General features: G+C 32.1%; 3 protein-coding genes across 4 annotated transcripts; 1 reads left to right on the forward strand and 2 right to left on the reverse strand.

Moving 5' to 3' along the window:
- On the forward strand, window positions 3530–5157 carry LOC105173798 (E3 ubiquitin-protein ligase PUB23-like). The gene has a single exon (XM_011095676.2). It carries the CDS (start codon window positions 3697–3699, stop codon window positions 4966–4968), a length of 1272 nt encoding a protein of 423 aa, XP_011093978.1. The 5' UTR covers window positions 3530–3696; the 3' UTR covers window positions 4969–5157.
- LOC105173426 (3-hydroxyisobutyryl-CoA hydrolase 1) lies at window positions 10407–16670 on the reverse strand. The gene is made up of 14 exons (XM_011095156.2): window positions 16534–16670; window positions 16131–16211; window positions 15242–15310; window positions 15039–15102; window positions 14290–14369; window positions 14093–14176; window positions 13247–13331; window positions 12770–12855; window positions 12183–12304; window positions 11480–11540; window positions 11282–11377; window positions 11035–11136; window positions 10915–10956; window positions 10407–10680 (listed from the first exon to the last, which is right to left on the reverse strand). Exons 1-14 carry the CDS (start codon window positions 16561–16563, stop codon window positions 10543–10545), a joined length of 1140 nt encoding a protein of 379 aa, XP_011093458.1. The 5' UTR covers window positions 16564–16670; the 3' UTR covers window positions 10407–10542.
- Window positions 19009–21925, reverse strand: LOC105173427. 2 transcript variants are annotated; one of them, XM_011095157.2, is made up of 4 exons: window positions 21776–21863; window positions 21540–21616; window positions 20244–20290; window positions 19009–19527 (listed from the first exon to the last, which is right to left on the reverse strand). In XM_011095157.2, the coding sequence occupies exons 2-4, from the start codon at window positions 21590–21592 to the stop codon at window positions 19256–19258; spliced, it is 372 nt and encodes a 123-aa protein (XP_011093459.1). In that variant the 5' UTR covers window positions 21593–21616; window positions 21776–21863; the 3' UTR covers window positions 19009–19255. The 2 variants fall into 2 exon arrangements, 1 of the variants encoding a protein (XP_011093459.1); XR_848745.2 differs by lacking the exon at window positions 21540–21616 and having other exon boundaries at window positions 19401–19527; window positions 21776–21925.

The following is a 23445-nucleotide window of genomic DNA, read 5'->3' on the forward strand; positions in this document are numbered from 1 at the left end:
AAAATAAATAATTTTTCATATTTTCATATAATAAATATTTTTTTACGCTTTAAAATATATTATAAATAAGAGCAAATATACAAATCACTATATTATCTTAAAAAATAAAGAGAAAAATAAAACTAATTTATTAGTTAAATATAGTTTGAAAAGTTGAATAAATTAGCTATCTTATTAGTATTTTTTACATCATAAAAAATTGATGTAGCTATGCCTTTCATCGTCATTTGTGGGTATACAGCCTCTTTCTTTTTTATATTATTATAGATTATAATAATTCCGTTCAAATATTTTCAACTTTTACGTCTTAATCGCGTAAAAAGAAAAAAAAGGAATATGAACGACATTGTTTAAAGAGATTTTAGGAGTTGATATAGTGACTTTAAGAGCCTCCTTTACTTGACGTGATGAGATTTAAGTGGTATAGATAACTTTAAAATTGCAATTCAACAATAATTCGCTACAGCAGCGGACTTAATTACTAATAGCGAGCTGATTCAAAACAAAGTAAATAAAAAATTAAAGGTGATTCAGTAGAATATCCCAATTAATAACTCAAAGTAAAGGTGGCCTAAATGAATTATTTAAAAAAATTTTGTTTCCCATACATTGTAAAAGATAAATATATTTAAAATGAATTTTACTAACAATTTAAAGAAAAAAAAATCACAATTTCTGTAATTGAATAAATTATCTTGTCTCCAGCTGTCCTTTCTTTCTAAATATTTTTAGATACAATTTTTGTGCATCATGAAAGTTGACTCCACTCTATTTTAATCAACATACAACCAAATTGAGAAAAATGCAATTTTAGTTTTATAATTTATTAGGGTGGTATTTTTAGTTCAATACGAGCAAATATTTTTAATTTAATTTTGTAATTTTAAATTTTTGATAATTTTTATTATTTCGGTCAATTTGATAAAAAAATCACACCGTGACTTGCATATAGTCAAATTAAATTGTACGTTTAATCTTGTAAATTAGGAGAGATTGGTATTTTTAATTTGTAACTTAGGAGTTGATATCTTTTAGTCCTGCACGGATTGGTTTATAAGACTAAAATTACAATTTAATGGGTCATGTGCACGTCATATGTAGCTTTTCCGGTCAAATTGGCTACGAAATTACTAAAATTATCAAAATTTAAGAATTATAGAACTAAATTACAAAATTAAAAATATCAAATAGATAACAATATATATATATATATATGTACATTAGACAGCAAATTAGATTGAAACTCTTTAAAGAGCTTGGGATTGAGATAGCCGTGTGCAGACCGTGTGTCAATCTTTACCATATAGTAAGGCTCAATGCCTCAGAAAAACTATTTTAATAGACAAAATATGAATTGATTAATATGCTCTTATTAATATTTATAATTTCTTGCACAAGCAACTATTTCTTTAGTTAATTAATTAGTAATATATATGAATGATTTTTCATTCATGCATGTTCTAACTTTATGAGAAAATTGTACTTTTTAAATCATAATTTAGGGTAGCGTGCAATATTTACTATAAAAAGATTGAGTTTTCTCAATATTATAAATGACCATAATTTAAAAACTATTGTAAATTAATATTAATGTTCATGGCTAAATAAAATTAAAACGAAAAATTAAATTTTTACCACATTTAATCAATATTGACCATGATTTTTAGCCATAGCTAAAAAAACTCGCCATGATTTTGGCTATGGTTATTTTTTTGGCTACACTTGCAGAAACAACGGGTAATGGCCGTTGCACAGATGTGGTTAATTTGTATTTATTATAGTTTTCTTCTTTTGGCTATAGTAATTAACCGTAACAAGAAGTCATATTTTTTCTAGTGATTGATACTATGTTTCTGAAAATAGCTTGAAATGATATCAAAAAATTGAATCCATTTACATTTTCTATACTGTCATTATATTTCTAATAGCAAGGCACGTGGTCGTTAAGTCATGCACAAGAACGGGCAAAAAAAAATGAGAAAACTGCATTTTTGGTACCATAATTTAGGGTACGTTGTAATATTGATACTATAATTTTTTAAATTTTTTCATCCATCTCGTTCAATTTCTTTTAAAGAAAATTACAGCAATGATAAATTTGATAATTTCGGACCCTCATCCAAAAATTATACAATTTAATCAAATATCATATATGTCTTTATAATTTTTTAAATAATTAAAAAAATTCGTCTGACCATTATTTACCATATATATTTACGTACGTGTGTGTGTGTGAGAGAGAGAGAGAGAGTCAATGAGGCAGCTGAACAGCCTATCGACAAGTTATCCACTCAGTCCCGAACAACATTGGAAGAAACGCAGTCGTTGCGGCGGTTATGTAAGCTTACTTTCTTATATAATTATGTAGAAATATACGTACGACCACGAGAATACAAATATTCTGACAGTTATATACAATACAAAGTTGACTTTTAATATAGTTCGAATGTCGTGCGCAAACATTATCGAATTACTCACTACACAGTTGTTCAATTCCTACGTTAAAGTCAACCCATACCACCCATTTTGCCGTATATATATACGTTGAGTTGAGTTCACTAAGAAAATTATTGATGTTTGTGCCCCTCAAGTTTTTATTTATTATATACAGGTCCAAAATTTGTTATTAATATGCTATCAGCACCTAAAAGTTTGCATATATAAGTTTCAATAGTTAAACATGCAATATTGGAAGGTATGCTCCGAATATTCACTAAACTTCATCAATATAAATTATATGAATTTTCTCTAGAAATTATAGAAATTTGCTTAGAGATATATAAAATGAAAATGAATTTTTCGCTGTAGATATTCACCTGAAAAATACGCATATACAAATATCCATCTTTTGTACGTCATTAATTATGTATGTATCAAATGATTTTTTAAGTATTAGACCTAATTATCACCGTTATATATAATTATCTTAAAATTTTCAAATTTATTAAGACTCTAGAAAGTAAAATATAAGCAAATGATAGATGTCATGTCCAAGTGGCAATATTTAGAGGTTGTGAGTTTGGGTTACATAATAATAATAGATATGTATTTATTTTTATATACTTTATTTTATTTTTTGAAATATACTCTTTGATTTGTATCTATGAATTTCATGAAAGTGATGAATGATGGTCGAAATATATATATATATATATATCGATAAGAAAAGAAAAAGAAAGAACACTACAAGAAATTAATGGCTCGTCAACTACAAAAGAAATAAAATAAAATTAGTATCGAGCTAATAAGCAAGTAAAATTCAGATTAAATTTGTTGCTCATTTAGCAGCGAATTTCACTATTTTGCAACGATTAATATATGTCAGTTCTATTAGCGTTATTTCTTGTAAAGACATATATACACTTAAAATCAAATTACATAAATTAAAATAAAAAGTATCTAACATCTCATGGGCCAAAAAGCAAATACATGAAACATTGGGGGCTAAAACAGTAATGTCCAAGCCAAGAGAACTTCAAGATTATGGACTTTTCCAATGGGTAGCTTTCATCGTCCCTTCAATGTTTACACATATATATACAGTTTTTGACTTTGATTTGTTCTTTCTTTAAACTTCCACACAAATCTCTCTTTGCATCACTCTCAAGATTTCATCTTCCCCCATACTGTTCAAATCCTATATAAAAATCCCAGACAATCTCCACTCAACTTCCCTTTCAGCTCCAAAACACAAAAATGGAGAAATTCGTGTCCAATCCTGGAGATCCTTCCATGGATTTCCCTCAACATTTCAGGTGCCCCATTTCCATGGAGCTCATGAAGGATCCTGTCACGATCTCCACAGGGGTCAGCTACGAGCGACGAAACATCGAAAAGTGGTTCCATGTCTACAAGAGAAGAACATGTCCCGCCACAATGCAATCCATCGAAACCCTGGAAATGACTCCGAATCACACCCTGAAGAGAGTGATCGATGCATGGCTGGACTCGCGGGCCGATCACAAGCCTTCTTTTTCTGCCAAGCACGATGAATTGGAGATGATTCTTGGGACGATGGATTCGACCCCGTTTAAGGTGAGTTCCTTGAGAAAACTCAGGTCTCTCCTGAAAACAGGAGATGATGTGAAGGAAGATTTTAGGAAATCAGGCGGGATGGAGCTGCTTGTCAGGATAATGCTGCAGATTTCAGTCGAAAACCATGATTTTCTGTCGACGTTTAGCGCTTGTGAGGAGGCCTTGTTGGTTCTCCACCAGGTCCCGTTTTCGGCAGATGATGACGAAATCCTCCAGCTCCTGATGAGACCAGACTGCATGAGATCCATGGCAATCATGCTCCAGAGGGGCAGCTCGGAAGCCAGATTCTGTGCCATTTCGATGTTTCAGAAAATGGCGAAAGCCGATGCTCGTCGCTGGAAAAGCGTTGCACAGGATCACGGGATTGATTTCTTCAAGTCCCTGATGGAAACTGTATCGGATGATCAAATATGCGCGAAAGCAAGTTCTTCTGCTCTAAACCTGCTGACAGAAACCCTGGAATCGTCGAAGAAATCTAGGTTGAAAGCCGTCGAAGCTGGAGCAATCTGCACGCTGATTGAGCTTCTGCCCGAATCATCAAACAGGTCAAGATGTGAGAAAATCATGCAGCTGATAAAGCTGCTGTGCGAGTGCGCTGAAGGGAGACTGGCCTTCATCGAGCACGGACTCGGGATCGCGGCGGTGTCGAAGAAAATGCTGAACGTCTCGAATGCGGCGACCAAAATTGGGGTGAAGATCTTGTGGTTGGTTTCGAGTTTTCACCCGACGGAGAGGGTCCTGGAGGAAATGCTGGTTTACGGGGCGGTGCAAAAGCTGGTGGCGCTGCTGAATGTTGGCGGCGGCGGGGGGCGGGGGACCACCAGGGATAGGGTGGTTAGAATCTTGAAGCTGCACGGCGGGACGTGGCGGCGGTTCCCTTGTTTTCCCGGTGAGCTGAAGAATTACTTGGGGCTGGGGAATGATTCTTGCTGAAGGCAAGGCGAATATTACTGGAGACAGAGAGATGAATACTTATAATATATTTATGAATATTGAATATATACATGTAATTCTTTGTTTATTATAAATGCTAAATAAAAGTAAAAGTAGCAGGTTAGAGTTGAATTGTAGCAAATATAAAAAAATGTCCCAAATCCCAATTTAAGGTACAATTATTACGCATATATTGCAAATTCTCGTAGGAAAATTCTAGTTCGAACTTGATTCGGCTAAACTTGAATTATTCATATGTCAAGTACAATACACTTGCCGTGTAATTGATATACAATTAAGGTAAAGTGACCAATCACATAGTAAGTATATCTGTGATTAGTTCGAGCTAGAACTTTCCATTCTCGTGCTATTCACTATCTAATTAAATAGCCAGCTATCTATGAATTGTTGGGTTTGAAAATAGATACGACCACGCATTCGACATTGATTGATTGTAGATAAAAGTTCAAGTAATTTATAAATCATAAGACCTCGTCTTTGGCTATAACATTTTTTTAAAATAAAATTCTAAAACTTATATAAAGTCAAAATAAATAATGATCCGACATCAACTAAATCACGAGCCGCATTCACAATTTTCTAGATTTGGAACCATTAATGAAATTGAAAAAATTAATCTGAGTTAAAGAGATGTTTTAGAATTTGAACCATTCTTAAAGTGAAAAATTAATCGAGTTAAAGAGATTATTGATTTAATGGTCGAGCAAGTTGCCCGAACTTCCTACAAAGGATTATTATGTTTATTATTTTTCAAATTAAGGGTAAAATAAAAAGATTACACAACTAAGAAAGATAGATAATAGACTACTTATCATTAAAATCTAAGTTATAACTAAATTTTAATGTCATTATTAGGTAGTAAAAAGAAAAATATTTTTTGCAACGGAATCATATAGGATTCCAAGGTTAGATGAAATTATTTGATAGTCATTGCGACAGAAAACAACCCCGTTGTGACAGGTGACTTTGGAAAAGCTTTGCGACGGAAGAGGACAAACTGTCGAAACATTAGGAATGATTGTAAACCACTTGTCCCAATTTCATCATTCGAATGAATTATGAATTTGAGACAAATTGTAAGACGCATTTTAGGATGGTACGTAAGACAGTTTTTTTATATAACATATTTTGCATGGAATTTGAGTTAGCAAACGACCTTCATCAATGTGACAGTTTAGGGACGATTCTTTGCGAAGGATCTGTTGCAAATGTTCAGGTGGAATTTGGAATGGTATTTTGTTAGAAATTTCCAACAGTATTGCAACGACGAACTGGATTAATAATTGAATTGTATAACTGTTTGTGACTTATTTTGGCACAGGCAAGGCATCAAAAGACTGTTGCAAAATTTTATTTTTGTTTTAAAATAAATATAAGTGTTCTTAATATTTATTTAATCAAATTGTATTTTTAAATTTAATTTAATTTTTTTAATGGAATGTAATTAAATTAAAGACATAATGAATATTTTAAGGGAGTGATCACGAGGTAATAGGTCACTAGTCCACTCAGCTTTGATGTTCACATACTAGCCTAGCAATAGTCAGCAACTGGGATTTGTTACAACAGTTGTTGTACAATGGTCGGTCTGCAACGTGCACTACATCAAAAAATTAGTCTGACAACCCAAGCACATCATAGGACTAGACTGACTAGTATCAGTAGGACATAAACTCGGACCTCCATCATTAGACATAGTCTCGACATACGATAAAAAATATTCCAGCCCAACTACATCAAAATCATCCTTTGGTCTCATTTCATCTACTGGTAATCACCCTAATCCATAGTCATCTCATGAGCAGCTGAGATTTGCTCATGAAATGGGACGATCACTCCCTCATAGTACTCCTGCACCCTTGCCCACCATGTGAAATTCATTTATAATATTTCAACATAAATTTTTCATACATAAGTCGTACATAACCTCATCCATTCTTTTGAACCTTTCTTTCTTGCGCTTCCTGCACTGGCGCTTAATCTTCTCTCCGTCCATATGTACTTGCAAATACTTGGCCCATTTGAGGAACACTATCCTCAAACTCCTATCTAATCCTTACATTCCCTTTAGTTGCTTTCATACATTAATCTTATCAATTGTTTTAACATGACTATCTACATATATACATATGTAGATATATAAAGTACATGCACATAAGAGCATATCCTAAACAAAGAAAAACTCATAGATTATCATTTACAATATTCAAAATACATAATTAATTATTGTACGTCGTGCGTGTATATACGTGTTTTGAGCTATAAATTAATTAATTATCATTAATAATAATTAATATTTAAATTCATAAATTAAAAATAATAATTAAACTACACAGAACAAAAAAAGCTCCAGTTGTTACCTGATTAATCACGATCCACCTCATGCAAACTCATCTCAAGGATCAATGCTATCCGATAATGATACTATTTATAATGTACTAAAAAATCAGAGATAGATAAAGAGCGTGTATGGTTTAACAATTCAAGGGAGATAATATAAATGAGATAAAACCATATATATATGTATACATAGATAAATTTGCAGCTGGCTTTGCGACACAATTTGCAATGGAATAAATTAGTCGTTATTACATCTTACAACGGGCTTTGGAACAAAATTCCAACAGTCACAACTCATCATTACATCTTCGAACATGTGTGTGAATTTGCTAGGGTCTGGGCAAAATGTCGCAAAATGGCCCCTCTTTTGCGATGGGTTTGGCATCGGTAATTGAAGGGCATAAGTAAATGTACAAAAAGCGCTAGGGTCTGGGCAAAATGTCACAAAATGGCCCCTCCTTTGCGATGGGTTTGGCATCGGTAATTAAAGGGCATAAGTAAATGTACAAAAAGCGCTAGGGTCTGGGCAAAATGTCGCAAAATGGCCCCTCCTTTGCGATGGGTTTGGCATCGGTAATTGAAGGGCATAAGTAAATGTACAAAAAGCCATCGTAAATATTTTATTCTCGTCGCAAACTCTATCCCAAATTTGGGGTGGCGCTATCCATCGAAATTCAAGGACACCGGTCATATTTCAATTAATTCCAACTGTCAGCGATGAGACAAACTCTCCGACAGTTCATGGGAGGGCATTTCCGTCAACACGTTAAGTTCTTTTTTCTGACACTAGATGACATCATTTGTCACAAAATTGTCCAAAATACTGTCGCTAATTTGGATGGATATTGCAATAAATTAATTTTTTCATAGTGATGAATGAGCTGCTCATCCTAAAAAAGACACACTATTTTCATTATATTAAATGTAACCATTATAATTATCAATATCTTTTTTATACATGTAAAAAATGAGTATTAGGAAGAAGAAAAATATGGTGGAATTATTCATTAATGGGCTTATCTCATTTTCTCAATATTAGTTACAGCAGCACACTCAATATATATACATAATTCAATATTTTACTATATTTATTTAATTATATAAAATAGAACAAATTAACCAATAAATTCTTAAACAATTTTTATTAATTTTAAATGTGCAGGAATAAAATATTATTAATAGAAAATTTTAAAAATAATATCAATTGGCTTAAGATTAAGTATGATTTAGGGTAACAATTGAATCACTTAATAAATAGTATAGATAGATAAACTAAAACAACTACCAAAATTAATTGGCGTTATGGTACTGCTCTCCACATCTTGGTATGTAAACTCTCATATTCAATCTCTATTTTGTGAATATTTTTTTCTTAAAAAAAGATTTATGAATCGATACTTTCAAAACTAATTCCCGATTTATTTAAATGATAGGTTTGACCAATTCAATCGTATGATCAAGTAGATTATCAAATCGCTGACTTTTTTTTATCTTTTTCATGAAAATACTTATAAAATTTGATTAAAATTTTATCAAATTTCCATCTCCGTCAGATTTCATGAGTACATTTTGATTCGATGTATCTTCTTACATATCTATACTTTATATCAAGGGAGCACCCTTTTGAATTTTTCTTTTTTTTATTTGTATTTTTTTAATATTTAATTTATTTATCTAACTTTTCACTTTCGCACTATTTTTAGAGAGTTATTATTATTTTATTCGTGCATTTTTTTGGTCACAATTTTCTAGTAAATATAATATTGACTTATTAACATTTTGTTATATTTATTAACTTATTAAATGATATTTTAAATAATATTAAAGAATTGCACACACATAAGATGTGACACAAATATCTAAGCATATATTAATGCAGCCAAATGCCAGTGAATTTAAAGCGTATTTTGGTTGGTGGGAATGAGGAAAGTGCCTCGAAAGTCGTTATTGGGGGAAAAGAAAAGAACACGACATTGTTCGAATCTCTTCAAATAAATGCATGTCATGGACTAGGTTGGAAGTTGACAGTTGATAAATAGGAAATTGGGCCGCCTTTATTTCCTATTTTTCCAGAAAAATAAAATTATAGGAAAATCTAATTAAATTGGATAAATACTTAAAAGGCCCTACAAATTTAATTAATTTATATTATCACCTCTCAGAATAATAATTAATACAACAATATAGCCCCCCCCCCCCCCCCAAAAAAAAAAAAAAGAGAACAAAAAACAAAAATAATTTACACGCATATATTACTAAAACTTTAGGTAGTGGTGTTGCCGATGAGTCAATTGATGAAATTGAGACCTATAATTTTAAGATTATGAATTCAATCTCTAATAATTGAATAATTCTATTTTAATAATGAATGTTGTTCTATTTTAATAATTATTATTAATTAAATATATTTATATTATACTAATAATTAATATATAATTCTTATAATTATTGATTAGATTATTATTAAATATAGATATTTGATATTAATGATTATAGTCAGTTTATTTAAAAAAAATAATCCATCATGTTAATTCTCTTATTGTTTGCAATAGCTTCTACTTTTTGGATGGAAATAAATTATGGGGAGACTTACAAATAAAGCTATAGAAAAAATAAGGCGTGTATGATAATAAAAGTGAAAAGTAAAAAAAAATTACAACATTGGGGTAAAAACATGATAAGTAGAAGTTTACAAATAAGCTGCAAAAATTGGTGAAAAGAAATTTATATGAATGTTCAAACAAATATAAATGATAATCACTTAAATCCAGCTATTGGAAGCACCTCTCAACACAAGAATGCACACACGAATTCCAATCGCTGACAAGAATCTATAATATTTGAGAATACCATAAGTCATTGAGAAAAATGCGATTAAATTCCTAGTATATTGCAAATGAGCAAATTATCCCTTTATAAAAAATTTTTGAGCAATTTACCCCCAATATTTTTTAAAATGCAACAATTTACCCTCAGTATTTTGAAAAATGGCATATCACAGGGGTAAATCGCATTAAACCCATAACTCATACTATAAATTTCTGCGAAGACGTCAATGAACTTAGGGCGATAGAAACTGTGCCGATTACGATCTCACATTATTACTTCAGACTTCTCATATTATTACTTGGCTAACATTTGTGACAACATTATTTGTAGTAAGTCCTGAACTAGAGTTGTGTGGTTTTGTAACTAAATACAAGCCATCAAGAATTAAAGTTTAGCAATGGCATATGCAGGTAAATTGGACCTCACTGGGAGCTTTAAATCTTCCCAGTCGCGGTCGTTTACTTTGGAGAAGTAACGGTCCACCATTTCGTCGCTGATTGACTCTACGGTGGAGGGATCCCACTGCAAATCGTGAGAAAGAAGAAAAGAACGACCTTTTATTAAACAGATAATTATATGTATACACCTCTTCAACTATGGTTAAACTATAGAACTACGGTTCGTATTTAAATAATTACGATAATGCTCCCGTGACAGGGTGATGCAAACATCAGTGACCAGGGGGTTAAATGTAATTATCCTTGTCGAAGTTAGTGGGAATCTATATTAGAGAGAGAAAAAAAGATGCTATCGCACCTTCGGGTTTCTATCCTTGTCCAACAGTATAGCTCTGCAACCCTGAATTTGGAATTAGATATTAGACATCTGATAATGAGTATGTATAGAAAGTATAAGCTCGAGAAGGTCCATCTGTACCTCAATAAAATCTTTGCTAATTTCCCCACGGAGGACATGACTAACCATTCTGAATTCTCGGACGAGGCATTTACCAATGCCCTGGAGCCTCCCTTCTCTAATCTGGAGACAATATGCGAAGATAACATATATCAGAATCTCTCTCTCTCTCTCTCAAGTTCAAGCAGGGAGACAAGTTTAAAAGTGAAATTTCAAATAAGATCAACTTGTGACAGGGTGAATAGTGAAAACAAGAACTGATCCATACCGATCTGAGAGAAATTTTAAGGCTCATGGGGGATGCTTTCTTCAGTGACTGGATTGTGGAAGAGATCCAATCATCCTTGTCAGCAGCCTCCCTCTCCTAGAAAAGTGAAAGCAGAAGATGATCAAAGACTATAAAATTTAAACAGTTTCTCTGGGCAAGAAACAACCAGGTAAAAGCGACATGCGTCTGTTATCTTACAAGGGTTGCTATAATCTCTTCAACCGTTCTTCGGGAAAAACATTTATTAATGATGTTCAACCTGCAGGTATATATAATCATAGGAAATTGAGTAGAAAATGCAGAGAAGACAAGGAAATAAATATACGCATATATAATTGAAGATGAGGATAGCCCAAGATGGCCGGTGTAACACTTCCGGGTCAAAGCAAGAAACAAAATATATAAAAGGGTCTACGAGATGAATGCATGTGTCCAGTCAGGAATCAAAACGAACAAGAAGTATTCATGTTGTTATTTGGGGGGCATGTCAATGGTAATTTATTCAAAAAATAAATATATACAAGAGGGATACAGAGGAAACAAATAAAAAACTACCAATTATCCATCTGGCCCAAAAACAATATATGGGAGCTAAATACCATTATTTGTAGTCGGCTGCTGCTCGGGGAAAGCTATAGTGGAAAATAAATATTCGTCGATCTCAATTATAATCACAAAAGTTGAAGGCCTTCAGTTCTAGGTAGCATAATGGAGGAGGCAAAACTTTAAGATCAAGTGTTAAGAATTATCATAACAGTAACAAGGATGTACCAACTAAACCTATAACCAATTCATTCCCAAATGAACGGTATTGCATTTAATTTTCTGAGTGAGGTCGCTTTTCCTAGGCCTAGTAAGATAAGAAAAAAAACTGATACATTAGACTCAAGAATAATCTTACCTGTGGTAGGCGCTATTCTTCTTCAAATTTGGTATATGCGAGAATTCACCAATAATAGAAGAGATAACAGCTGAATTGCTGGAATCTGCTGTAATAAGTGCTTCTTCTAACAATGGCAATCTCTGTCCAAAAATAGGAGCATATTGATAAATAGTCATATGCATACACAGCAACTAATTCACAAGCTGGGTTAGAGATGAGAACTGTTGCTATTATAATGTAGTAATATGCAAGTGAATTTTGATGGATATCAAACTAAATAAACATTTACCAGATTTAGAATCTGCATGCGTTTTCCTAGAATGAATTTGCAAAAGGTTTTACCTTGCTAGAGTGTTAACTAATTGAGATTCTCCCTTTTTAAGATTCTTCCAGCACAAAAGTTTAATCGAGATCTATAAAATAAGGCATAATGTGTAGGAAGAAGAAGAAATACAGGAAAACAAAGCTAAACAGTGTGAAAGTATTACTAAAAACATCTCAATGAAACACAATCAGAAAATTCAGCACTATCAAGAATTTTTCTGTTGAAAAGATAAATACATCTCACACATTGTACATTCTGCAGTAGGTGGGTAGGATTATACCTCTGCTTGAACAAAGTGAGTTGCTAGACCACATGCAAGCATTTCAGCACCATCCAACCTCGTACCTGTCAGGCCAACATATTCTCCTGCAGAAAAATACAATTTCCAAGAGATTAGATGAATCAATGCTATTGCACACAGATGGTAGTTTCCAAACAAGACCAGCAATTAGAACCAAAATATGAGTCCATCAAGATCAGAAAATAGAAGAGCAAATGTACAGATCCAAATATACACTGTTATTGCAAGAAGGGAATAAAACCAAGATGCAAATTCAGTAAGCTAAACTGGAAATCAAAAAATTACAACTTGAAATACAAGAATAGGTACATTTATATAATTCATAAAGTAGTTAGTTTTACTGAAAAGACATTTAAACTCGCGAAATCCAAATTATGCTGTATATCTATCTAACAGGTGCTGCACATCTAACATAAAACATGGATATATTGAATACAAGGTCAAAATAGGAATTACCAAAGAATCCAGGGAGTCTTGACAAAAAGTATGAAGCACCTACATCTGGGAATAGTCCCAGCGCCGTTTCGGGCATAGCAAAAAGCTGCAAAGAAGGTTAGAATGAGGATGCTTATGAGGCACATCAAATACTTTTTTAATATGTAGATCATTACCTCAAAAGAAAAGGAAAGACAAATGAGTTATTGACCAATCCATATGTGATGCAACTATCATAAAACATATTAGTCAATCAGGATATACCATACGCCTATTATCAGATGCCGAACTCAAAGTATTTACCAAATATAAATACATCTAGTTCTGGACTAAGATATTTGGATATGAACAAATCCTAATCAGTCCATGTTAATGGTTTGAATGCGCCGGTCAATCGACTTGATACAAGGCAAGCTTTCAGCACACTGCTGTCTTGGGTATGTAAAATAAGCTATCTATTAACAAACAATGGATGTATGAGTGTGGGGAATAGGTATAAGTTCGATTAGATTTATGTAGTTGCTTAATTCAATCATACAATAATACATCATATGTCAACAATACTGGGTGATTTCAGTTCTGTTCCATTCTAAATACTGGCGTCTAACTTGAGGGGTTTTCCATAGTAAAACAACCCTTCTTTTTTGTTTGCAAGGTCTACGAAGCAGAAGTTTCTTCACACACAGTAATTCTTTCACTGTGACTCTTTCATCTCCACACACATGCATACACGAACATAAATAAAAATACGTCTAAAATGCATGCACACATATGTCCATGCATATACAGACATTGTGTCAAGATGGTAAAAGTGTTACCCTAGAGATGCAAGATTCATAAACCATCAAGAAAGTAAAAGAACACTACCGAATTCTCCGTAGCTATGCGAAATCTACCATGTATTGAAGCCCCTGCTCCTCCTCCCATGACAATGCCATTAAGAATTGAAACCTTTGGATGTATTTGCCAAAAAACAGTGACTTAATATTCCAACCAGAGGTACAGCACCTAATAAAGACAGAGGGATCTAACAAACAAACATGAATCCTTTTCTAAATTAGCACCTGGGGTTTACTGTATGTGGCCATCACATAGTTCAATGTAAACTCCTTTCTGAAATAATCTACACCTGACTTCCAATTACCTGATGCTCAGAGAAAATATCAAGTATTATCTTCAATAGGCTCTATTTATCAACTAAAGATGATGATAGGATTATTCAACATGTAGGAAAGCTAAGCAAAAACATATAGAACATAAGCACACATAAAAATTCTAGGAAAAGTTTGCTGGTCGGTACTCAATGTTTATTTTGCAACTACTCAAATTGTGTTAGAAGCAAAATTGAATTAAGGACTTATATCTGGGAAAAACTAAAGCATTTATCAACAAGATGGAGCAAACTTAGGGGATACTCCAACAAAATAAAAATCTCATGACAACAATAAATATAAAAGGGCATTCTTAATATGCAGCACAAACCTTTACCGTCTGAAATAAAAATAAGACATATACTCCATAACCCTTATATCAATATAAGTAACAGAAATTTGACACTCATATTAGTGTGGCATGATTACAAATATCCAATTCTAATTTGCTCAAGTTCTTGAGGTTCTATTTTTTGTAGCCAACAAAGTCATTAAAAAATTGACCTTTCAGGAGTCAACTTATGTGCATCGGACTTATTAAGTTTTGATCCTCATGTACAACTAAGCCAGTCCAAATGCACCAGTTCATAGTTGATAATACTCGAGGATGAGTTCATGATGCTGAGCTTCTAACAATTAATGGAATAAAAAGCCATGTCTACCTTGAGTAAGATCACGAACAACTGCTGCAACATCACCTCCAGCACAAAATGCTCTTCCCTTTCCCTATGTTAATGGCCAGGAGAAAAGAAATGAAACACTGGTTCTGCAGACATGGGAACACTGGACGCCCACATTTTTAGCACTACAAATAAACAGACATTCAGCCAGTTGGTGTTTGTCATAGAATTTGATAGGAACATACCTTTAAGATTATTAATTTGACAGAAGAATCTTCTGCACAATCAAGAAAAAGCTCCAATAGACGGGATACCTAAATAGGATAAAGGAACAATTTCAGTATGTCACTGCTCAATCAGGATAGCAGTTGGTCTGTACATTTTGTTTTCCCAGTTATAGAACATGATTAGATCCCAACTGGATCATTACATATTAGTCAGAACAGAAATTAACATTGGAAAAAGAAGGAAACTGTGAAATTATCTGCTTTATATATTTGTCAGATAGAAATCATCAGCCGGTTTGTATCAATTCACAATCACATATGATAATAAGAAAGAGAGACTTGGGGGTTGTAACAAGAGGAAGCAATTTCAGAAACACTATGATTATAAAACAAAACACCAAAATGTAGGCCATTTCACAAAATGTTCTACGAATTGCACATGGCAAACGCAGCAGCTGTGTTCCGAGAACAAAGGCTTGCTTATCATTTGACAAGTTTTGACATTCTATAATATCAAGACGATCTCAACATGCAGCATCAACTCACACATAAATCCTAGCATTTTTACATTCTCTAATCATACATAAGAGACAAAGGGTTCGTTTATTTTGTATGATAGGATTAAGATGAGATAGATAATTTCATGGTATCAATCATGCCTTTATCACAATTAATGACGGCCAACCACATTAATACTGGATTTAGGCTAAATAAAGTAAACAAAAAATAGATCTTGATTGACAGGGATATCAAGCTCAATCCTGTTAAGTAAAGGAGGCCACAGGATCTTCAATATCAAAAATGAAAATTCTTAAACAGTCAAATACTCAACTTGTGTACATTCATTTTCTTGAAATACAAATTCCTGACAATGTCACGTAGACACCTATCATTAACTCAACCATACCATTGTATGCGAAAGTGCATTGAGCTGCTTAGGCCTGTTCAGCGTGAAAACCCTCACAGATGATTTCTCCTCCACCAAAACCTACCAGAATTTCTCAGTTTTAACATAATAGCGAGAACTCCAGTGCCAAACGAAATTCAGAAACAAACAGACAAATTATTTGGACCATAGACAGAAAATTCCAGCAAAAGACTACAATTCCAGTTGATCATTACAACAAAAATTAACAAAAAGCCCATTTCTCTATTTTACACGAAAACAAAAAACCCGCAGGTAATTAACGATAACCTGGAACAATAAGAAGAGGATTCCCGAAAAGATTTAAAAACTTCACTTTCCCTGATGCAAAAAAGTAGAAGCTTTGAAGTAAAACCAACTGAAAAAAAGGATCAAATTCGTAAACCTGATCGGTTTCTCCATTGGTAGAAGCCATCGTACTTCAAGAACCGCTGTGCTACGGTTTGGTGTAGAGGATAGTAACAAGACTTGCTTCCCTTTTAACTCCGAGTGAGAACTTGATTCCTTGGCACCCCAGCCCCTCAAAAAGCGAATAATTACGGAAAGACCCACAATAATTTTATAAAATGGAACTTTGAACCCCTGCTTTTCCTCTAACAAGAATAAATTTTTTTAAAAAAAATCTATGTTTATCTACCACTTATGCTTTTAATCTGTTTAAATTTAAGTCAAAAGTTATAACTAATTTTTATAATTTATTAATAAAATTATAAAATAAAGTTTTTTTTCCTGAAAACCTTTTAACGTCGGACTTTTTCAACTTTTATTTTTAAAAACTCCAAATATTGATTGCAAACAAATCTATAACATTAGTTTACAACTTCGAGAATGTTTGTGAGAGTTTCGAAAAAATATATTTTTTAGCTTTTGATTCTAAAAAGTACTTTTAATGTGTTTGAGACCACAATTTATACTTCTAAAAATGTTCAGAAAAATCTTTTAAGCAAAAGTTAGATTTGGTCTTTTTAAAATAAATTCAACTTCAATTTTGACTATTTTATCTTCATTATAATAATTCTAGTTCAGCACCATTATTAATTTATTTTTAAATTTTTATATTTGAAGTCGATACTGGAGTTTTTAAATAATTTTGAATAAATTATCAATAATCAAATTTACACTTTTACATATTTAATATTTTGAAATTTTTATATTTCATTTGTGACATTATCCAACTATATTGACTTAGGGGTCTAAACAAGTTAAGCTCGGCCGAAAATCTGAGCTCGAGCTCGGCAAGCTCTAGAAAGTAGGCTCGAAACTCGAAGAGGCGCAGACGGATCCATTGCTTTCTATATTCAGAGAGGAAACAAAAGATATCTTCTCTAAATCAAAAGGATTGTGTAAAAGACATAGATACTCACAAGAACGATAACAAAAATCCAGTCAAAGTCCAAGCACAACCAAACAAAGTCAATAAAAATGTAATTAGGCATTTTACCAAACATCTTGAAAGCACAACTTGTTCAGAAAATTTTTTCTACAAACTGTAAAGGAAATTTATCAAAAATAAAAACACCTGTTAATGGTGGGGTCGGAGCAAAGGTGTAGCGTGTGCCGATGGATTCGTGGAAGAGTTATGCACATTGTTTGGTTTCATTTTTAATTTATTTTTATGTGTTTTGTGGAGATAGAAAGATTAAAACAAAGATAAAAAAGTATGTGTTAGAGATAGTGTGTATGTTTCGTTTTGTTTTTAGAGATAATATAAAATTAGTGTAGACTTATTTTGATAAAAAACAAATGAGGCACTGTTTCAAAATATCTGAAAACACCACCAAAAACTTCCAAAACAAAATCAATACAAATATTGTCTATGTTTTGACCCATTTCGAAGATGAAGCAAAATTGAAACCAAACATTATGATGGATTTCTGCAATTTTTTCTCACTTCGCGCAACAGAGAGAGAAACATATAATGTCTGGTTTCATTTTTGGTCCATCTCTGAGATAGGCCAAAAAATAGACAATGTTTGTCTTGATTTGTTTTAAAAGTTTCGGTAATGTTTTGAAACAGTGTTTCATTTATTTTTGATCAAAATAAGTTTACACTAATTATAGGTCCTATAACTAAAACAATTATATACATACTCATACATATATATAAAAGATACATGATTCGATAATGAACAGTAGTTTTTGTCTCATACTAAACAACGTCAACATACTATACTTATTTTATATTATTTTCAAAAACAAATCCAAACAAACACACTATCTCCAATACATATATATTTCTCTTTGTTTTTTACTCTATCTTTACAAAAAGTATCAAAACCTATTAAATTATTGCTTAAGTTTGTTTATAAACAATAATAAATATACCGTATTTTATTATCATATAAAATTAAAATAAATGATATATTGAGTAATAATTTTAATATATGGTAAATTTTGAAATATATACTTAAATAAATATTTATAAATAAAAAAAAGGTGTGAGCTCGCGAGCCAAGGAATATGGCTCGAGCTCGAATACAAGCTACCCCTATGTTCTTATATTATTAAAAAATATAAATTAATGGCTATAATTAATTATAAAATTATTTTTCCTTTGCAATCATACAAATTTATACAATTATATTATTTAATGAGAATATTATCAAATTAAAAATTCAGTTTTTCTATTTATAGTTTAAAAAAATAAATGTAAAATATACTAATCGAAATAGAATTTATTACAGTTTGTAAAAAAATAATTATTATTGACAAACGACAAGTTTGAATATAAGCAAAAAATAGTATCTATTTAGAGTCCAGTCTTAATAATAAGAGGATGGCAGTCATGATGAATTACTACTGACTGAAATCTCAAGATAGGCAATGGCAAGCAAACACAGAATAGAAAGAGAGCCCTATCTTCGATCAAGAAACAACTTCTCTTTCATTGGGTAGTCATGAGTGCAAGAGTCCGGTACGCAGGGCGTGTACATAGCAAAAAGAAATACAAAATAAAGTTCTGTATTCAACAGATATTTCACAGTGAAGTTAATTACATTACAGGTATTTAGAACACAAACACACTGAACGACAAACAGCTAAGGTGTCTACAACATATTGTCATAAATTCTACATTGTAAACATGGTATAAAACCTGTTAGTCTGCGCTAAACATCAAGTGGTCGGGGCAACGGCTGCGGCACTTCCATATCTGGTGATGGTGAGTAAGCAATGGAGATCAGCTTAGACCTGTACTTCTCTTCCCCATCACAACTCAGAGGTTCAACAACTTTCACACCGTCCATATTTTTGGGTGATATTTCAGTGGTATGATCAGTGTCAGGTACTCCATAAGAGATTGCAATTAATGACTCGCGAGTCAAATCATCAATAAGCTCCTTGTGAGGTTCTGACTGATCCATATATTGATGGTTTTGTCCTGCAAATATCAAAGTAATTGGAAAAATTTAAACATACAATGAGGGGGGAAAACCAGAAATTTTACTCAAATCTTGACTCAGTTCAAAACATCACTTGTCGAGAGTTTAGCCCTCTCGGAACAATGAAAAAGTTGAAAAGAGAAATGCCAACTGGGTCTAGTTGGTCTTTCATTACAAGGCACATCATAGATCAGCAAAACAGAGCTGTATTGCTAATAAAGGTTCTATTTAAAGCCACTATGAACTCAACTAGTAGTATTAATTTCTATTTATAAAATCATAGCTATTGTAGAAGTAACAGTATGAACCTTAAAAGAACTGAACAACAAATGTTCAACAGGATTTGATAAACATCAAAGGGGACGGATTCCAGAATAAGCTTCAGAACCGACCTAATATGATAAACCAGGAAAATATATATTTGTCGTCTATCCAATGATCCAAGGACTCAATATGCAAAGCAATCAAATAAGAAATCTTTTTCTAGGATCTTTTTCCAGCCACCCACTTTTGTTTTTCTCTTTTAGCCTGAATTGGGCAAAATTATCAGCTAGAAGGCTCAACTAGCTGACCAAGGTTCTTCGAAGGCCTCGAAGATGCTCCAGCATATGGAGAGTAATTTTTGCTTAGCACTGATAGTAGCTTCTTGTGATTATCTGCCAAATTCTAAACAAATTTCATTCACAAGTCTCCTCAGAGTATCATCTCTTCATACCTGACTTTATTGCCCGGCAGGGATTAGACCTGAATATGTTCCTCAACCTTCAGAAACATCAAGCAAGAATGAGAAAAGATTGCTGTTATCAGAGAAGTCAATAGATAAGCAAATACAATGCATTTTGGAAGCAAAGGAAGAGTCCAGTGAATAGGAAAAATACTAATCTAGACATCCATACTAGAGTTCCTAAACTATAAGAAGCGAATCAGATAGAGAACCACACAAGAAGAATTATTTTAAATTCCGTCTTCTAATGCAGTGATAAAGTAAAATGAGAGAAACTTATCATGAAGAAGGTTTCAGCTAGAGTTGTTCCTCCTTCCTGATTCATCAATAACGTGAAGTTATCTATTCCTTAATGTTGAACACAACTGCCCAGTCCTTAACACCAGACACTATATTATGGTCCTCCTTCCTTGACCATTAAGATTGTTACTGCAATCAGACACCAGTCTGAATTGTTTGCACTCTTCATTTGAGTTGATGAAAAACCAAAGCTCATTGATGTGTGAAAATCAACACATTTCAAATTCCTTAAAAACTCCACATGTTACCATGTAAAGCCTTTCTTGAAAAATACACTATTTCCACTCACTAGATAAATCTTCTTACATCACTACATGATAAACTTAAAATTGTTTAGTCTAGATTAACCCAAAGATTATAGAGGACTTCCAAAAATCTACAGCCAAAGAATCTAGTAAATGTAAAGAGAACAAGAGCCCCTGTGGACTGAAGAATCATTACAAGATAATAGCAGACAAACAATCATATAGACATGCACAAATTCTGCCAAGAAATTACCTATTTAAGCAAGAGCAATGATAAGCAAGATAAAGAACAACTTGGGGTCAGATTTTATCAGATGGACATGCACAAATTCTGCAAAAAGTTTACATATTTAAGCAAGACCAGCGATAAGCAAGATAAAGAACAACACGGGATCAGCAAAAATCATGAACAATTTCCAGCGACATCAGGATTAGCTAAAGTTAAGATCATGTCATCTAGCTGAAAGCTAGAAATGATGATTATTATTTTCCTAATCTTCCCCCAAAAGTAGTAATTACAATAACAACAATGACTTCTACGAAGGGCCAAGGATAAAGGCTAAACAGATATCCCGTAAAGAGATCAAAATTTAGGGGGAAACAAACTAAAAATTCTTTGGTCCTATAATCATCAAAAACTCCAACGAATGAAAACACAACAGAGATCCTCTAATTCTCAATCAACAAAAAAAGAGAGAAAAACTCATTATGATCCCGCCGCCTCAAAGAAAAAACCACCGACGAGAAAATTGGAAAAATATCTAGCTGTATCTCCATAATAATCATCATCATCATACACCCATATACCCGTCTCCAAACCTAGAACAAAATCAAAGTCCAACCCAAGTCAAACCCACAAGCACGGAGTTAAGAAAAAAAAAAAAACCGGAAAAAAAGGGGAACAGAATCAATCAAAAGATAATCAGATTTCTCGGTATTAACAGAAAGGAAAATGAGAGAGAAAAACTAGAAAATTACCTGTTTGATCAAACTAGGAACTGAATTCTTCTTCGTTTCTCGGGGGGTCAAAAGGGAGCACTGCTATTGGCTGATCGGGTTTGTCGGAAAACCCAATTATTCCTCCTTATTTAAATACAGGGTTAATGGCGGTCTCACGTGTTCTGCGCGTGACGCAGATATTGGACCTTCTAGATGCTACCCCAAGAATGGGCCTATAGCCTATAACTTCTATCATTTGATTGGTCTTCCATTTCTTTATATTTTTATTTTAAAAAATTAGAATAATTTTTTAAAATTTATGATAATTATAAATATTTTTTTATCATTTAACAGATATTCATTGTGACAGCTCATTATAAAAAAACATTTACTAAAGTATTTATCATTTTTAAAATAATAAAAAAATATTTATAATTATAATAAAATTCAAAAAAAATTATTGTAATTTATCCTTTTATTTTACTTCATATATATATTACGTGTACAAAATATTTTTTTAAATAAAATAAATTATATAGCATTTGTACGTGTATCGATTGAAAAAATAAAATATACAATATTATTTTGTCGTGTGCGTTTGTAGGTCATGAGAAATAGATTTTTGGGTCTGTCCATTTAATTAATTTATTTAAAAGATCTTATAAGTTGATAATTTTATTATTATATTGGATTAAATTTACTTGAAAGATGTCAATTAGGTAACTAAATAAATACCATAATATTCTGACATGATGGAGGAAATATTAAATTAAAAAGAAATAAGTAACATGTGATAGTTATAAAACACAATTAAATAGGAAGCAAAAATGTCAGCTCCATCTGCCATATACCATATGCTTCCTCACATGGGAGGAGCTGACACTGACAGTCCCAATGATATATTAAGAAAGTATTCTACTTAAATTTATTTGAAATATCTTATAAATGTGCATCTTCCGACTCTTTTTAAGAATTTGAAAATGCTAAATCTTATTTTATAAATAATTTTTTAAAGTATTTGAATAAATATAATGCTAAAATTTATAAAATATTAGAGGGTGTGGCGTAATAAACTTTTTATATTGTAATAATAACCGAAAAGATCATCAAAGTATTCAAACTTAAAATTATATAAATATATAATTTTGCTTTGGGAGAAAAAACGTTAATTATATGACAGGTAAAAGTAAAGAGTAAATTACAATCATCTCCCTTAAAGTTTGATATAATTACAAATACTTCATCATTGTTTAAAAAATTATAAATACCCTCTCAATTTTAATGTCTATCTAACAACGACCCGTTCTGTTATGTTTTCATCCAATTTTTGTGACAAACTGACCGAAATATTTTTGGATTATAAATTATAATTTTGCATATATTTTATAATTTTTTAAAATATTCTTATGAACTAATATTGCTCTAAATTATTTATTTCACCTACCTCAATTTTTTTTTAAATATTTTTTTTTATTTTTTAAAAAAATTCAACAAGTGTAAAGTAGTGATGTCTACTTCGCCGTTTAGGGACTACATAATTATCTTTCACTTGGGGGAGATATTTGTAATTTTTCAAATAAACAAGAAATATTTATAATTATACCAAACTTCAGAAAAGAAAATTGTAATTTATCCTAAAAGTAAAATACCAACAAAATTATAACTGTGTATTTGTTTAATGAATATTAAGATCATCGGGCTTATAAGAT

This window comes from Sesamum indicum, linkage group LG11, assembly GCF_000512975.1.
Source record: "Sesamum indicum cultivar Zhongzhi No. 13 linkage group LG11, S_indicum_v1.0, whole genome shotgun sequence".
NCBI lineage: Eukaryota > Viridiplantae > Streptophyta > Magnoliopsida > Lamiales > Pedaliaceae > Sesamum > Sesamum indicum.

Bases quoted from the DNA above. Each gene is read 5' to 3' on its own strand.
- LOC105173798 (XM_011095676.2), top strand. From the start codon at position 3,697: ATGGAGAAATTCGTGTCCAATCCTGGAGATCCTTCCATGGATTTCCCT.
- LOC105173426 (XM_011095156.2), bottom strand. From the start codon at position 16,563: ATGGCTTCTACCAATGGAGAAACCGATCAG. The intron at 14,370-15,038 runs GTAGACATGGCT...TCTGAGCATCAG, and splicing joins TGTTCGTGATCTTACTCAAG to GTAATTGGAAGTCAGGTGTA. The intron at 11,378-11,479 runs GTAAGATAACAG...TCACTTTTCTAG, and splicing joins AAGAGATTATAGCAACCCTT to GAGAGGGAGGCTGCTGACAA.
- LOC105173427 (XM_011095157.2), bottom strand. From the start codon at position 21,592: ATGATGATGATGATTATTATGGAGATACAGCTAGATATTTTTCCAATT. The intron at 20,291-21,539 runs GTCGGTGGTTTT...ATGTTTCTGAAG, and splicing joins GATATTTTTCCAATTTTCTC to GTTGAGGAACATATTCAGGT. The intron at 19,528-20,243 runs GTATGAAGAGAT...TGATATTTGCAG, and splicing joins CTGCCGGGCAATAAAGTCAG to GACAAAACCATCAATATATG.